This window comes from Cibotium barometz, chromosome 41 (genome assembly GCF_041138505.1).
Source record: "Cibotium barometz isolate CiBa-2024 chromosome 41, ASM4113850v1, whole genome shotgun sequence".
Lineage (NCBI taxonomy): Eukaryota > Viridiplantae > Streptophyta > Polypodiopsida > Cyatheales > Cibotiaceae > Cibotium > Cibotium barometz.
This window is the reverse complement of record NC_141086.1, coordinates 9,583,518-9,600,487: the sequence shown is the minus strand read 5'-3', so window position 1 is coordinate 9,600,487 and position 16,970 is coordinate 9,583,518. Positions and strand designations below refer to the sequence as shown.

General features: G+C 41.1%; 1 protein-coding gene across 1 annotated transcript; it reads left to right on the top strand.

Moving 5' to 3' along the window:
- Positions 1-12,386: 12,386 nt before the first annotated feature.
- On the top strand, positions 12,387-16,495 carry LOC147614673 (disease resistance protein RPV1-like). The gene is made up of 4 exons (XM_086779948.1): positions 12,387-13,084; positions 13,179-14,292; positions 14,725-14,955; positions 15,188-16,495. The coding sequence occupies exons 1-4, from the start codon at positions 12,507-12,509 to the stop codon at positions 16,370-16,372; spliced, it is 3,108 nt and encodes a 1,035-aa protein (XP_086636074.1). The 5' UTR covers positions 12,387-12,506; the 3' UTR covers positions 16,373-16,495.
- Positions 16,496-16,970: the final 475 nt, after the last annotated feature.

Here is a 16,970-nt window from a genome sequence, read left to right as displayed (position 1 = left end):
AAGTCTAAGTGGTATGTAGGTGGAGATCCCACTTACACATGGCAGAATTCTCCTCTTCCATGTAGGCATTCTAGAAGAATCTTTCCCAATTATGCACCTACACACACTCCTCCACATGCCTTCCACACTCCCCAACTTGTAGTCTTATGGTGAATACCATATTAATAATACAATAAAAATCCATGTGAGCATGAAGGCCCACTTTTATTTTCCACATCACTAGCCTATCTACCATACCAAAGTATTTATCAAGCATACTTGTGGCATTTACAATGTGTGCACCCTAAATCAATTAAAACCATTATATTTGAAGGTAGAATGCTGTTATCGGGGTAGCCGCCAAGCCGCCGCATCACCATGCCGTTATTCCATTGTGGGTGCCGCAATCTTCTTGGACAAGCTTCCACCTTATTACCATTGAGAAACCATCAAAATATGCATAAAATTGAAAATGAAAGATATCAATTTTTCATGTCACATCTTTCCCCCCCAGCAGATCCTCCATGCTTGCCTTGGGGATCTGCTGGCCATGGTGCTCGAGGGTAAAATATCTTTAGCCGGTACTCATTGGCACGTCTGGGAACCTCGTGGGCCACGTGCATCCTCTAGAACATAGGTGTTATGTTTGAATTTTTGCTTTATCCTGAAGGGGCCTTCCCATCGTCGAAGAAACTTCTTATCTAGTTGTTTCTCCACACGGCCATCATACCTCTTTTCCTCCTGGATCAAAAAAAACTATCCCCCCCAGCCCCACATTGCCTGCTGGAAGGGCTAAAGGCTCCATCAAAATGCATAGTGAAAGCAGTTGGTGGTGTTTCCAAATCTTCACATACTTCTTCCTTTGTTCCTATTCCTCCTTCCTCATCCTTTCTTGTAAGCAAATCTGCAAGAGAGGCCCTAGTGGTGTTTTCTGTAATAAAAGTGAAAGAGAATTCTTGAAGCTCACAAATCCACTTTGCAAACTTCCCTCTTGCAGGATTGGGTTTACGGACCAAGAATTGTAAAGAAGGTTGAGATGTGAGGAAGAAAAAAGGGCGAGGTAACAAGTATGACCTGAACTTCTTTACTGCAAAAACAAGAGACAAACCACCTTTCTCCATTTCACCATACCTCTTCTTGGCATCAGTGAGTTGTCGGCTTGCATAATACACTGGTTGCATATGCCCTTGCTCTCCCTTTTGCAAGAGTATAGTACCCACTGAATGTGATGAGACACTTGGGTTCACATAAAAGTCCTCCCCCCACCTATAGGAGGCTGCACAATTGGACTTTGACTCATGCATTCCTTGAGCAAACAAAAAGATTGAATTTGATCGGGCCCCCATTGGAAAGAAACATTCTTCTTTGTCAACAGATTTATAGGATACATCTTCTCAGAAAACATGTTAACAAAGCGTTGGTAGTACTTTGTTTTACCCAAAATCCTCCTTACCTCCCGTACATTGGTAGGTGGTGGGAGGGCCACAATTGCCTGTACCTTCTCAGGATCCATCTCTATGCCTTCTTCAGAGATAACATGTCCCAAGAGAACCACCTTCCTTTGTGCCAAGCGGCATTTTCCAGGATTAAGACACCCTTTTGCATCATCAATACTTTGCAAGGCCAACCTCAACTTTTCCAAGTGATCCATACGGCTTGAATAAATGCAAAAATCATCCAGAAAGACCCTTATAAACTTCCCCAAGTAAGGTGCAAATACCTGACTCATGAAGCATTGAAAAGTTGCTGATGCATCATTGGTCAAGCCAAATGGCATCACCCTATAGGCATACACTCCCCAAGGGGTGATAAATGAGGTTTTCCTTTGATCTTCTTTACAAATCCGGATTTGAAAGTATCCAGAGTATCCATCACACACTGAATACAATTCATGACCTGCAACCTGATCCAAAATCTCATCCTGAATAATAATCCCTCTTTGTGCATGCATTCAGAGGGCGAAAGTCCACACACACACGCCATTTTCCACCCTTTTTGGGAGTGACTACAACTAGGAAAATCCACTCTGAATTCTCTACTGGAAAAATAAATCTAGCTTCAAGCAAATTAGTTACCTCCTTCTTAAGCACCTATGCTTGCACTACTCCCGAATGCCTTAGCCGCTGTACCACTGGCTTACTTTGGGGCTTGAGATCAATCTTGTGCTCTACTAGGGTAACTTGGCGTACTTGTGAGTAGCTGTTTGCAAACAGGTTAGGAAATCCATCCAACATTTTTAAGTAATTCTCCCTTTCAGTACCTGCTATGGACTCATCAAGAAGAAGTTCATTTTGTTGGTGAAGACTAGTGAGGTCCACATCTCCTTTCTTGCACATGGTTGAAGAAGCTTCCCCTTCCAAGGCTCCATTGTCTTCAGCATCCCCTCGATCCCTTCCCAGGGAAAGACCAAATGCAACTCCCTCCACCTCCCCTTCTGAGATGGAATCCTCGGAGCTACCACTTGTCTCTTCTTCATCGGATGACTCTGACTCTGAACTTTCGGAAGTTGAAGGTTCACCTCTTACCACTTTCTTGCGATGACTCTTAATGTTGTAGTGGACCTTCTTATTCTCACCTTGTAGAATAAGATCACCTATCTCCCACTTTTGAATCGCCTTCACTTGGCGAAGCCATGGCCTACGCAATATCAATGGGTAAGCCCTAGCATCAGGCTCTGTAGGAATGACCTGAAAAGTTGTAGGCACAGAATTACCACATACATCCACTCCCAAATTCCTGACAATTCCTAAGGTTTTCACCCTAGTATTATCCGCAAGTTTGATGCGATAGGGAGAGTTAGTAGAAGACAACTTCAAATTAGCATCTTTCATTGTTTTTTCACTCATGACATTGATTGACGCACCTCCATCAATGTATACATTAGAAATTGTTTGCCCCTCAATGATGACATCAATCAGGCACATCATCTCCTACATCAATATCCACTTTTTGAACCATAGGAGTCCCATTATCCCTCTTCTTCTTTTTCTTAGATTCCCTTGTGCTAGCCAGCTTACCCCATTCCTTTCTGAACTTGGGAAAGAGTGCCAAAAGCTGCCCAAATGTGATTTGTGCTGTTTTCTCCCTAAGATCTGTCAAGAGGTCATAACTAAGAGATCCTTGTCCAAGAGGAAAGTCAGATTGTCCAATTTTTCTCCTAGATGACTTCTTCTTCTTCTTATTTTTCTCCTCTTCTTCAGATTTATCTTCTTGTTCTTCTTCTTGACTCCTAGTTTTACGACCCCTTTTTGCCATTAATGGCATCAATGTTTCCTCTTCTTCTTCTGAGCATGTTTCCTCTAAAAGTTCTAAACTTTTATCCTCACTTTTTCTCAACTTTGGACACTCAGTACGATAGTGTCCCTTTTCTTGACATTCATAGCATGTGACACTACTTCTATCCCTAGGTTTATCCAGCTCGTGGAACCCTAGGTGGCCTTGCATTGACTAAGTGTAACTTCAAATCAGCAAATTCTACCATAAGTTGTGCAATGTTATGATCCAAGGATAGAGCTTGTACCTGAGATGTTGAGGCTATCTCTACTCGTGGTGGGGTTGGCACACTTGGAGAAGATTGGAATGTGGACTCAATATGAAGAGTGGCCTCCTTCTTCAAAGCAATACGAAGAGCCTCTTTAAAACTAGTGGGATCTTTGCTAAGAACTTTTCCATGTAAGCGGGGATCCAAAGCCCTGATAAACTTGCTCATCTTAAGGTGCTCCATTACTAAATAACTCTTTGAATCTTCCATAGAAGGTGAAGAAGAAGAAGCAACAACATGTAAAGCAGCTTGTTGATATTTGATGAATAAGGCTTCATACCTCACTGAAAAGGCAGAAACTGACTCTCCTTCCTTTTGGAAAATTTGATCCAATTGCAATAGTAAAGCATTTGGCCACTCCACTGTCCCAAATCTCTCCTTCATTGCTTTAGTCAACCTTTCCCAATCATTCTTGGACTCCTCTGGCAAAGCCTCATGCCAAGTTAAGGCCACACCCTCCAAGAAATCTCGAAGTATTTCTGCCCTCTCCTTCATAGAGCAACCCGTCAAGCGGCATGCTCGGTTAAACTCTCGGAGATAACTCCCCGGATCTTCTCCTTCCGATCCTTGGAACACCGGAATGTTGAACATCTTGCACCAAAAGATGAGTAGCAACAAGGAAAATTTGCTTATTTCAAAATAACTTTCCTTTGATCATGCGGGACCTTGAGGTTAAAATAGAATAATTCTAAGTAAAACCTGCCCGTCGTCTCCACCAAAAGATGTGACGCGAAGTTGGGGTTTGGACTTCGGTCACTTCTCAGAATCAAAACACACTTGTATGAAACCTCACAGCCTCCTCACCTCCCTTTCTCTCCCTAGGTTAAGATAAAGTTATACACATCAAAGGTGAGATCATAATTCATGGAAGGAAAGATGAAAGGCTCCGGAGAAGTAAGAATTTTTGCCAGTCTTGCAGCTCCAAACAAGAGGGCGATTCTTTGTTGGAAGAAAATCTTCCGACTCAGGATTATGTGAACGGAAACATACGGGGAATATTAGTAAGGTTCATCCGTTCGAATTGGGCGATTTAGGCAGAACATATTAAAGAAAATGAATATAGCAATCACTTACAAGAGGATAAGACACATGGGGTTTGCCTTTTGATAAGAGATTAGGAGAAATTAATCACGATTAAGAAGAAAGAATGGCCAAAAAGCTATAAAAATAGAGATACACAGAGAATTGTAATTTGGAATCCATATAGGTTGTGTGAGAGAGGATTATATAGATGCGTAGAGCTTGAAGAGAGCTTCGCGTCTATATAAAAACTTTCAAAAACGGGCAACCGAGCGAAAAGTTATGAGCATTTTACTGTAAGACTATAAAACTGCCAAAATTCTATAAAAACAGAGATACACAGACAATTGCAGTTTTAAATACATATAGGGTGTGCAAAAAAGGATTAGATAAATGCGTAGAGCTTGAAGAGAGCTTCGCGTCTATATAAAAACTTTCAAAAACGGACAACCGAGCGAAAAGTTATGAGCATTTTACTACAAGACTATAAAACTGCCAAAATTCGCCTAAAAATTAGCAACTTTGGGAGAAATTCTGATCATCAATGAAGTAAGGGATTAAGAAATTAGTTACATGAGTGGAAAGAGCATAAAAAGAGCTTCCTAGCCATATGATCAATTTAAGAAACCAACACCGGAGTGATGAGTAATTACCGGTTAAAATTTGGGTATTGGACCACAAAAACTGCACTTCTCTCTCTTTGCATGAAACCACAATTTTCACATAGCCTCTTGCCTTTCATCTCCTTCATGATTCAAGCTAGAGGGTAAGGGTTAACATTGCTCAGCGGACAATCGTAAAGATTTACCTATGGTCCCCAAAGTCTTTCCACATGCTCATTACCGCTAAAACCATTGGTACCTTCAAAGGAGGGCGGCAATAAGGCAAGGGCTACCTTGAGAAGTCACAGGCCCGCCAAGATAATAACTCCTTATCCCACTTATCATGAATCATCAAAGAGGTCCAAAATTGGGTTAAGCATGAGGAGCTAATGCTAAATGAGACATTCACATGTAAAGAGAGTGTTTGAATAAGGGTTTGAAAGATAAGAGAATGGCAATGACACAAAATACTCAATTGAGGAGGCTCATTCCTTGATTTGAAAGGGAGAGGAGGGCTCCTTTTATAGGTGGAGAATCACCCTCTCTTCCATTGTTACAAATTACAACATAAAAATCTTCAACCCTTCAGTTGCATACATTGGAGTGTGATTATTTTGTGAGATTTTAGTTCATAGCTTTTTACAAGATGTTTAAAAAAATTTACAGCTTTTTGTAAAGACACAAACTATAACTAGCTCAAAATAAAAGAAATACTCATCTTACATTAAAGAACAAAACCATACAATATATAGACAAGTTTTTTCTTTCCAAATATCACATCAAGTTTCCACATAGGCCATAAAAAAGTTACATTTTGAAGATTTCACATGCTAAACTAAGGCTTTCCACACTAAAGATATTATCCTAAGTGTCATCGTCATCCGCATTGGGATCAGGCTCTTTTGTGAGTGTCGAATTTGGTGTTGGCACAGTGAGCTTGTTGTCATCAATGTTAAGAGGTGTGTGAGCATTGGAGAATATTAGGTCATCTTCATCGGTAAGGAGTTGGGTTTTGAGTTGTATTTCATTGATAATTGAACCATTTTCGGTTGCGTCATCTTCATGAGTGCTTGTGTTTTGTGGTAGGGATGTGCGCAAGCGCTATGTGTAGAAGGCCTTTGCAAGCTACAAGGATGAATGCGTGATACATAAATAGCCCCTCTATATGGAGGGGGATTCTTATATATCCCCTCCACATCTCCTCTCTCTATTTTGTTCTTTCTCGTTGTCTTTATCTCTCTCATTTAATATATATCTATGAATCTATATATTCATCTTTCTTAAATGTCTCATCATGTGGCTTTCTTATTCTTTCAATTATTCTCATGCATGAACATAAAATAATTGATTGCACAATGTACTTAGTGAACACAAATGTGTTGGCTCCATGGAATAGATACCATATTTGAATGACTTCTTCTGATTCAGCTTGCATAAATAATTAAACTATACAACATAATGCATCATTGACCAAACCACAATGCTTTTTCTGAGGACCCCTTTGTGGTTGGACTATGACCATCCAAAAAAAGACAACCAATGGACATACAATACATTTTACTATTTCACGTACAAGAAGCATGAAAAATACTTTTAAGTAGACTTACATTCTTTTCTCAAAAGCCACTATTGTCCTAAATCTGCATAACAAGCAAGTGGTTATTTGGGTCCAAAGTTACATTTCTAACTTACCAAAAGTAATTCATTTCTTAAAATCTGTAAGTGTTTACCTTCTATTTTGCACAAGAGGAAGCATCTCCTCTAAGAAGTTGTAGGGTGATGACCATCTTTGCCATTGCCATCTAAGTCCTGCTCATCACTAGTTACACCTCCATTATAAACCCGGCTAATCTATTGGCCTAGTACTTGGCATGCTTCCATTGATCGAACAATGATAATGTGGAATCTTGATCTAACCATAAGAAAGGTGACAAGAAGGCAACATCTTTTCAAAGCAACCTGCCATGGGTTGAATATTAATACCAGCAATGGTGGAGAGATGGCATTCTATACGACTGGAGAGGGGGTCAACCCTGTTAGCAATAATGCTATGTGGTAAGACTCTCCACAGTGGTTTATCTTGTAGTACAAAGGCAAAAAAAAGAATTGCTAAAAAAAGTGGGTGCTTTCTCCAGTGTTGTGAGCAACTACTAGGGGGTTGCAGCCCACAACTTCTCCCTTCTTTTCCTCAAAGGAACAGGGAACACCCCTCTTTCTTCTCGTTCACAAAAATAGGAGGTTCATGTGAATCAACAAGCTATACCTACTCTTTATTGTGAGAAATGCATAGCTTCAATTTTGTTGCAAGTGGATCTTTGATACTAATTGTGGCATTCTTGCAATGTTGTCTTATATCTAGCATACACACATGCGCATACGTAGAGCACACAAAAGGAAAGCAGGAGGAAGACATCTCGCAACCATAGACTCGCTACTCGGAGGCACCCTTGAGATTAGGAAAGGTAGATATGCACCACCACATCATGACTTATGAGACAAACTTGTAGTCAGACCACTACAACACATATCCTATTCGCCTAATGCTTTACATATATATTTATGTCTATGTATTTGGGACCAACTCGATTAGTAATGTTTAATCTCCTCAATCCCCCATCTACGTTCATGGTATTAGATTCATGGTTTCCTCGCTTTATCCTGAGTGTTGTGGAAAAATAAAAGGAGACCAGGCTATTCCTCTCCTCTCCGGGTGAATATTTTTCCTCTACTTTTATTGTGGCTAGCGCATCTCCTCCCTGCATATGCGATTATCTCAATTGACTCAAAGATAATCTCAAATTTTGACTTTTGTGAAGATTATGCAATGCAACTTATCAATTTCTTTGCAAAAGATCACCACAAATCCTATATTTGGAGCTGTGCATGCCCTTGGGCTTAATCAATGTGCAACAATTTAGTGCTCCAGATTGCACTATATACCTATTATAATTGACAAAGGCCATTTTAATCCTCCACCCCAACACAAATTCGAGGATGCCCAACATGCAACTTGAAAATTGCTAACTCTTGTAATTCTTGGAACCCCACTTTTGATATGTCCTAATTAGGCACAAATCGCCACGAAGACCTGAATTTTGATGCAACCCTCCTAGCCCCCAATTTTGGTGCCTCCCTTGCCCCCCTCGATGGGCTCTTATGAGCCCAACTAAGACTGCTTTCTCGGGCTTCCAAATATGCGATCTCCTTCACCAAAGTCAATCCCAGTTTGCCCACTCACCTTGATGCTATAGGAAATCAAGGTTTGGTAGCATAGTAGATAGGAAGCAGGTTATGGAGGGTCGAATATCTCCACCATGTTAATGTGTGTGCACAGAGAGAGAGAGAGAGAGAGAGTAGATTGCACGACTCAAGGTTGATTGTATTGATATTATAAGCCTGCAATAGCTACATGCTTTTATAGGCTAGTAGCGAGTGCTCATCATGAAAAACTACTTTCTGAAGCAATGGAAAAACTGCCTACTGAAAAATATATCCAGGATATTTGAGATTCTTTTGAAAAAGGACATCATAGAATTCTGTTCAGTTTTCATGAAGATAAAACACTTTTTTAATTCTCTTTTTAAACTAGAAATCCAAATATGCAATAAACTATTTGAGTAAAAATACTGGAGTGATATACCTTTGTACATGAGAAAAACCTACAAATAATAATAATGAGGTTTATCCATTTTTGTACAAAAATTAAAGAATATAATTTTTACATATCATTAAATTCAAAGTATTAGTAGTTTTTTAGTCCTTTAGAACCTCTACCCTTGAGATAAAGCAATGATTTACTAAGTCTTACTACCACTGGAAGAAATTTAAACGGCATTGCGAAGTTTAAATGCACACACATCATGAGAAAAAGCTGTCAGGAAAGCAACAACACTGACGGGGACATCTTGCTTGACTCGAAGAAATTACCTAGAAGTAGCCAATCTCTTCTAATGGAGACGAGAGGCTGACATAGCGCTAAGAGAGAGAAGCAGAGGAAGAGAAACGTAGTGGGGGGAGAGAGGGAGAGAGAGAGAGAGACACACACACACACAGAGATGTTCAGGCAGTCTCTTGGCAAGGACGATGACGATCTCGATCTCGGGGCAGGAATGAACAAGCGACCCCGCCTGAGCAGCGAAGTGAGTCCGCGTGCAGTGTTTATCAGCCACATCATGGGATTCACATGAAAGCGTGGATTTGCAAATACACTTTACTATTTCCTGAAAAGCCGTGGGATCAAACCAATAATGCTATGTGGTAAGACTCTCCACAGTGGTTTATCTCGTTTTTTTTTTAAAAAAAAAAGCATAAGCATAAGTGGGTGCTTTTCTCCAGTGTTGTGAGCAATTGAAAATTAGCTACTAGGGGGTTGCAGCCCGCGCTTCTCCCTTCTTCTCCTCAAAGAACACAGAGAACACCCCTCTTTCTTCTCCTTCAAAAAAATAGGAGGTTCATGTGAATCAACAAGATATACCTACTCTTTATTGTGAGAAATGCATATCTTCAATTTTGTTGCAAGTGGATCTTTGATACTAATTGTGGCATTCTTGCAATGTTGTCTTATATCTAGCATACACACATGCGCACGCATAGAGCACACAAAAGGAAAGCAGGAGGAAGACATCTCCCACCATAGACTCGCTACTCATAGGCACCCTTGAGATTAGGAAAGGTAGATATGCATTACCATATCATGACTTATAAGACAAACTTGTAGTTAGACCACTACAATACATATCCTATTCGCCTAATGCTCTACATATATCTCTATGTCTATGTATTTGGGACCAACTCGATTAGTAATGTTTAATCTCCTCAATCCCCCATCTACTTTCATGGTATTAGATTCATGGTTTCCTCGCTCTTTATCCCCTGAGTGTTGCGGGAAAATAAAGGGAGACCACGCTATTCCTCTCCTCACTTTTGTGAAGATGATGCAATGCAACTTATCAATTTCTTTGCAAAAGATCACCACAAACCCTGTATTTAGAGCTGTGCATGCCCTTGGGCTTGATCGATGTGCAACAATTTAGTGCTCTAGATTGCATAAGCTCCTATGTACCTATTGTAATTGACAAAGGCCCTTTTAATCCTCTACCCCAACATAAATTCGAGGATGCCCAACATGCAACTTGCTTTAGGCACAAATCGCCAAAACGAAGACCTGAATTTTGATATAACCCTCCGAGCCCCCAATTTTGGTGCCTCCCTTGCCCCCCTCGATGGGCTCTTATGTGCCCAACTACGACTGGTTTCTCGGGCTTCCAAATATGCGAGCTCCTTCACCAAAGTCAATCCCAGTTTGCCCACTCACCTTGATGCTATAGGAAATGAAGGTTTGGTAGCATAGTAGATAGGAAGTAGGTTATGGAGGGTCGAATATCTCATCACGTTAATGTGTGTGCACGGAGAGAGAGAGAGAGAGAGAGAGAGAGAGAGAGAGAGAGAGAGAGAGAGAGAGAGAGACTAGATTGCACGACTCAAGGTTGATTGTATTGATATTATAAGCCTACAGCAGCTACATGCTTTTATAGGCTAGTAGCGAGTGCTCATCACGAAAAACTACTTTTTGAAGCAATGGAAAACACCACAGAATTCTGTTCAGTTTTCATAAAGACAAAACACTTTTTTAATTATATTTTTAAACTAGAAATCCACATATGCAATAAACTATATGAGTAAAAATACTGCAGTGATATACTTCTGTACTACATGAGAGAGAAACCTCTACGAATATTAACGAGGTTTATCCATTTTTGTACAGAAATTAAAGAATATAATTTTTACATATCATTAAATTCAAAGTACTAATAAATTTTTCGTCCTTTAGAACTACCTACAACTCTACCCTTGAAGTTGGATATTGGCTTTGAAAAATTACACTAACTGCTAGTTTTTGGTGAGCAGTGCCACACAGCCAGTAACCTTATCTTTTAGAGATAAAAGCAATGATCCTTATGTTTTAGAGATAAAAGCAGTTTAAACGTGCCTTCACACACACACTGACTGGGACATCTTGCTTGACTCGAAGTTTTAAAAGTCCGTCTCTTTTAATGGAGAGAGAGCGAGAGAGAGACACACACACACACACACACACACACACACACACATGTTCAGGCATGAACAGAGAAGCGACTCCGCGCCCTATTGCTCATCTGCCTTTGTATTCGTCTATCGGGGCACCCATGCGGTGTTTATCAGCCATCGTGGGATTCACATGATGTTTTCTTTAGGAGCATGACCATTATGCCATCAGTGTATTTTACTTGCCTGACTTGATGCTTCAATAGCAGTAGGTGAGAGTCGCCATTTCTCACACATGTCAAGGTGTTTTGTCATTTTTTCTTGTTGCACAAGTTTCTTTGTGTGCTTCTGCAAACTTTGCTTTAAGTGAAAAAGATAAGATCTTTCACAACCCTTTGATACATTATATGGTCCCCCATTATACACTACTCTACTGGCTATCCAATTGGCAGTTGCTTCATCTGCCATGAATCCTGCAAAGCCAGCTGGTGGATAACCTTGTTCTCTTATCACATTATTAAGATTATTCCAAAACAGTGTTTGAGAGTCACACCCTCCTCTTTTGTCTTGCATATAACAATCACTATTAACCCTTTCAAGCTTAACAATAAAATCCAACAATCGATGCACTATGAAATTAGCAACCATCTAAAGCATGTATTCCTTTTACGATAGAGACATGTTGTAAATAACTCACCTTGGATCGTAAACTGAACAAGACATTGTTGCCCATCCATCAATTCTATGGGTGTAATCAAAATGTACCCAAACTTTACATAGATCTCTATGTTTTGATTAGCGTATTCAGTTTACCAAGTCCACACTTGAACCTGGTCCTTTAGTGGACATCTTGAAGAGAAAGCATTTCTCTTTAGTCCCGGAAGTGACAATTATGGAAAATAGAAACATGTATTTTATTTAGAGATAAAAGCAATGATTGAGTAAGTCTGACTACCACTCGAAGAAACCATGGCGAAGTTTAAACGCCGGAGGTTTTGCTTGACTCGAAGAAACCATTGCGAAGTTTAAACGCGCCTTCACACACACACTGACTGGGACATCTTGACTCAAAGAAACCATTGCGAAGTCTAAACGCGCCTTCACACACGCACTGACTGGGACATCTTGCTTGACTCGAGGAAATTACCTGGAAGTAGCCTGGATTGCGAAGTTTAAACGCGCCTTCACACAACACTGACCGGCTTGCTTGACTCGAAGAAATTACCTGGAAGTAGCCTGGATTAGCCTATGTCTTCTAATGGAGACGAGAGAGAAGCAGAGGAAGAGAATCGTAGTGGGGGGAGAGAGAGAGAGAGAGAGAGAGAGAGAGAGAGAGAGATATGTCTCTTGTCAGGGACGATGACGATGATTTTAGTCTCGATCTCGGGGCAGGAATGAACAAGCGGCCCCGCCTGAGCAGAGAAGCGACTCATCAGCCTTTGCATCCGTCTATCGGCACCCATGCGGTGTTTATCAGCCATCGTGGGATTCGCATGAAGCGTGGATTCGCAAATATACTTTACTATGTCCTGAAAATGCGTGGGATCAAAGCATTTCTGGACATGGAGGAGCTCCCTAAAGGAGACGATGTTCGCCCTTTAATGCCGGCGGCTGCCCGAAAAGCAGTCATTCAAGTGCCCATCTTTACAAGCAATTACGCAGAGTCTCGGTGGTGTCTGGATGAACTTGTGGAGATGTTGAAGAGCACCAAGAGCTCTAGTAAAGCCAAGCTATTTCCGGTCTTCTATGACGACGTGAAGCCAGAAGACCTAAGAAACAAGAATGACGGGCCGTTTGCAAAAGCGATCGAGGACCATCGAAGACAAGGCAAGCACAACGAAAGCACGATCAAAGGGTGGGAAGATGCTCTGTGTGAGGCCTCATGGCTCGAGGGCTTCCGCCTGGAGACCTTTAACAAGTACGAAACTACTTTTGATTTGCAACCGTTTTTTGTAGAGTTAATCTTCTCTCTTATATCACTAATCTATGCGATATTATCTAATTATGTGCAGATTTGAAGGACGGTTGCTGGAAGCTCTCGTGGAGAGGATAGCACAGGAGATTCAGGGCAGGATTCCCGTCGTGGAGGATGACCTCAGAGCAGTTGGTTTGGTGGAGAGGGTCCATGATGTGCTCGAGCTGTTTCATTTGAAAGAAAAGGGAAGTGTGTACTTTGTGCTGCTTTGGGGCATGGGTGGCATTGGCAAGACCACTCTTGCTCGCGCTATTTACAGGAGACTTGGAAAGGAGTTTCAAGCAGCAAGCTTTGTGGAAAATTGTCAGGATAAGACACCGAGTCAATTACAGAATCAGCTCCTCCAGGATTTGCTGCATGAAAAGAAGTTCCAAGGGGACGATGTGGGAAAGAAGAAAGGGCATTTAAAAGATGGATTAAGGGGGAAGGAGGTCCTGATCATATTGGATGATCCAGAGAACTTTGAATCCATCGAGGAAATCATAGATCTGGCATCCCTTCAGCCGGGAAGTCGAATGCTTGTAACATCCAGGAACCAAACAGTATTTCCTCACGGCGGCAATGATTTCTCTGATGTCATCAGGGGTGAACGCTACGAGGTACAAGGCATGGACCGTGATGAGTCCTTGCAACTTTTGTGTCTGAATGCTTTCAAGAAGCCTTTGCCAGATCTAGCTTTTGAACAGCTAGCAGAGAAAGTAAGTGAAGCATGCGCTGGTCTTCCCCTTTCACTGGAGGTGCTTGGTAGGCATCTTAGGGTGAGGAAGGAAAAGAAATTCTGGGAGGAAGCAATCAAGACTTTAAGTAGTAGCGCTACTTCAACGTTCAAACGCATAGAGGCTTGTTTGAAGGTTAGCTATGAGTCTCTTAGTAAGCATGAGCAGGAAATGTTTCTAGATGTGGCTTGCTTCTTGATTGGTGAAGGCAGGAAGAGTGCCGAATACTTTTGGGAAAGCGATGATTTGGTAGAGGGGTGGATAAGTGGTCTAGAGATCTTGGTAGACCTCTGTCTAGTGAAGGTGGATGAAAATGAGTGCCTGACAATGCACGATCACTTGAGGGATTTGGGGAGAGGCATTGTCAAACAATCGGGCAAGTGGAGTAGGGTGTGGGATGATACCGACTTGATGCAAGTGCTGCGAAGTAAGCAGGTACATATCCACTTCTCTGTTTTCAGCACACATTTATGTATGCAAACAATGCCGTAGGAAGCAAAGACAATACAAAAATGAAAGACTACAAAGATTCAAATTAGTTGTTGCGAATGCCCAGAAAGCAACTTGTTCCACTGTTCATCCTTAACTTTTTACTTGAGAGACTCTTTTGATTGGTCGCTTTTCCTTTTTTCCATCTTTGCACTTGCACTTGTTGTTTTGAAGCTTTTTTCTGGTGTGGAGGGTGGGTGGCTCTATTGCAGGAGCATAATGCAGATGCTTGTTACAGATCTACATTCACTAATGTAGTTCCCATCGACTCCATAATCCAGACACTCATTAAATATATGGATATTGCCCAAACATTGTAAGATCTACATGACTGATAAAACACGATCCATGCAATAATGGTTTGGTTTATGGTTGCAGGGTCTTGATCAAATCCGTGGGCTTGCCACTTACCGGAAAAACTTGAATGCGAGTTTGCTTTCCCAAATGCAATCTTTACGATTGCTTTTTCTGCATGGAACATATCTGGAGGGTGATGATGAGGGGCTTAAAGCATTGGAAATAAGGTGGTTGAAATGGGCTCCTTCTAAAGAATTATTAGACCTGGAGTTTCTTACTGTGTTGGAATTCCGGTACACTATGAACTTTAAGGTATATAGTCATTATTATTATTTTTAAATGTTTGATTTGATCTTCAAACTTTTGTAATTTCATGAGATCTGACTTTAAAAAGTGAACTTTAATTTTACAAGAGAGAATTCAATTTAAGAAATCCATGATTGCACACTGACTTCCTTTGAGCAGCTGAAAATTTGATAATGTTAGAAGACTCTGGTCTTTTAAAAGTTTAGATGTTCTGAACTTTAATTCATGTACTTTACAGATGAAACTTCCTTCTTCCTTCGGGCAGCTGAAAAAGCTTCAGAAGCTTGACATGGATGAGTTCTCTGAGCTTCAGGAGCTACCGGAAGATTTTGGGTCTCTTGAAAGTCTAGAAGAGTTTTGTGGAAGGAGCTCAGCCATCACGAAGCTTCCTTCTTCCTTCGGGCAGCTGAAAAAGCTACGGAAGCTTGACATGGATGAGTGCTCTGAGCTGCAGGAGCTACCGGAAGATTTTGGGTCTCTTGAAAGTCTAGAAGAGTTTTGTGGAAGGGGCTCAGCCATCACGAAGCTTCCTGCTTCCTTCGGGCAGCTGAAAAAGCTACAGAAACTTGACATGGATGAGTGCTCTCAGCTGCAGGAGCTACCGGAAGATTTTGGGTCTCTTGAAAGTCTAGAAGAGTTTTGTGGAAGGGGCTCAGCCATCATGAAACTTCCTTCTTCCTTCGGGCAGCTGAAAAAGCTACGAAAGCTTGAGATGCATGATTCCTCTAAGCTGGAGGAGCTACCAGAAGCTTTTGGGTCTCTTGAAAGTCTAGAAGAGTTTTGTGCAGGGGGCTCAGCCATCACGAAGCTTCCTGCTTCCTTCGGGCAGCTGAAAAAGCTACGGAAGCTTGACATGGATGAGTGCTCTGAGCTGCAGGAGCTACCGGAAGATTTTGGGTCTCTTGAAAGTCTAGAAGAGTTTTGTGGAAGGGGCTTAGCCATCACGAAGCTTCCTGCTTCCTTCGGGCAGCTGAAAAAGCTACGGAAGCTTTCCATGCATGGGTGCTCTCAGCTGCAGGAGCTACCGGAAGATTTTGGGTCTCTTGAAAGTCTAGAAACGTTTTGTGCATGGAGCTCAGCCATCGTGAAGCTTCCTTCTTCCTTTGGGCAGCTGAAAAAGCTACAGAAGCTTAACATGGATTGGTGCTCTCAGCTGCAGGAGCTACCGGAAGAGTTTGGGTCTCTTGAAAGTCTAGAAGTGTTTTGTGGAAGGGGCTCAGCCATCACGAAGCTTCCTTCTTCCTTCGGGCAGCTGAAAAAGCTATGGAAGCTTGACATGGATGGGTGCTCTGAGCTGCAGGAGCTACCGGAAGAGTTTGGGTCTCTTGAAAGTCTAGAAGAGTTTTATGCATGGCGCTCAGCCATCACGGAGCTTCCTGCTTCCTTCGGGCAGCTGAAAAAGCTACGGGAGTTTTACATATAGTACTATAAAAAGATATAAATCATTATATACCTTTCTACATATTGATTTGCTTATAACATTTTGTTGAATTTTTGTTCTTTGTTATAAAAATATTTATGTTTTACAAATTTATATGATAAATTTTTTACTAGAAAATTTATCACATAAATTTTTACTATAAATTTTTTGTTCTTTATTATACAAATATTTATGTTTGATAAATTTATGTGATAAATTTTTATTGGATGTTTTTGTGGACTTCATTTGGAGTATTTTGTTAGTTTTTCTAGCGCCACACGTAGCGGTGCTTTTAGTGGTGCTTATAACGATGAAACCTAAAACACCGTTAAATCAGTAAAAAGCGTCATTAATTCTTTATCTTGTTATAGTGAATATTATCACTCGTCGATTCCAAGTTAAGCAGCAAGTGGATAAGTCGGCTAAGAAGTGTGGCCGAAGAAGAAAAGCTAAAAAGATTGGGAATGGAGATCACCAAGTGAGCATTTAGGATGGCTCTGATCTAGATATAGTGGAAGCCGCTTCAATTGAATCTAGTTATGAGGATAGATCAAAATATCAAATAAAAAAGAAAAGTGATGTGCCTTGTACTCCCAAGGGG

Bases quoted from the DNA above. Each gene is read 5' to 3' on its own strand.
- LOC147614673 (XM_086779948.1), top strand. From the start codon at position 12,507: ATGTCTCTTGTCAGGGACGATGACGATGATTTTAGTCTCGATCTCGGG. The intron at 13,085-13,178 runs GTACGAAACTAC...AATTATGTGCAG, and splicing joins CGCCTGGAGACCTTTAACAA to ATTTGAAGGACGGTTGCTGG. The intron at 14,293-14,724 runs GTACATATCCAC...TTATGGTTGCAG, and splicing joins AAGTGCTGCGAAGTAAGCAG to GGTCTTGATCAAATCCGTGG.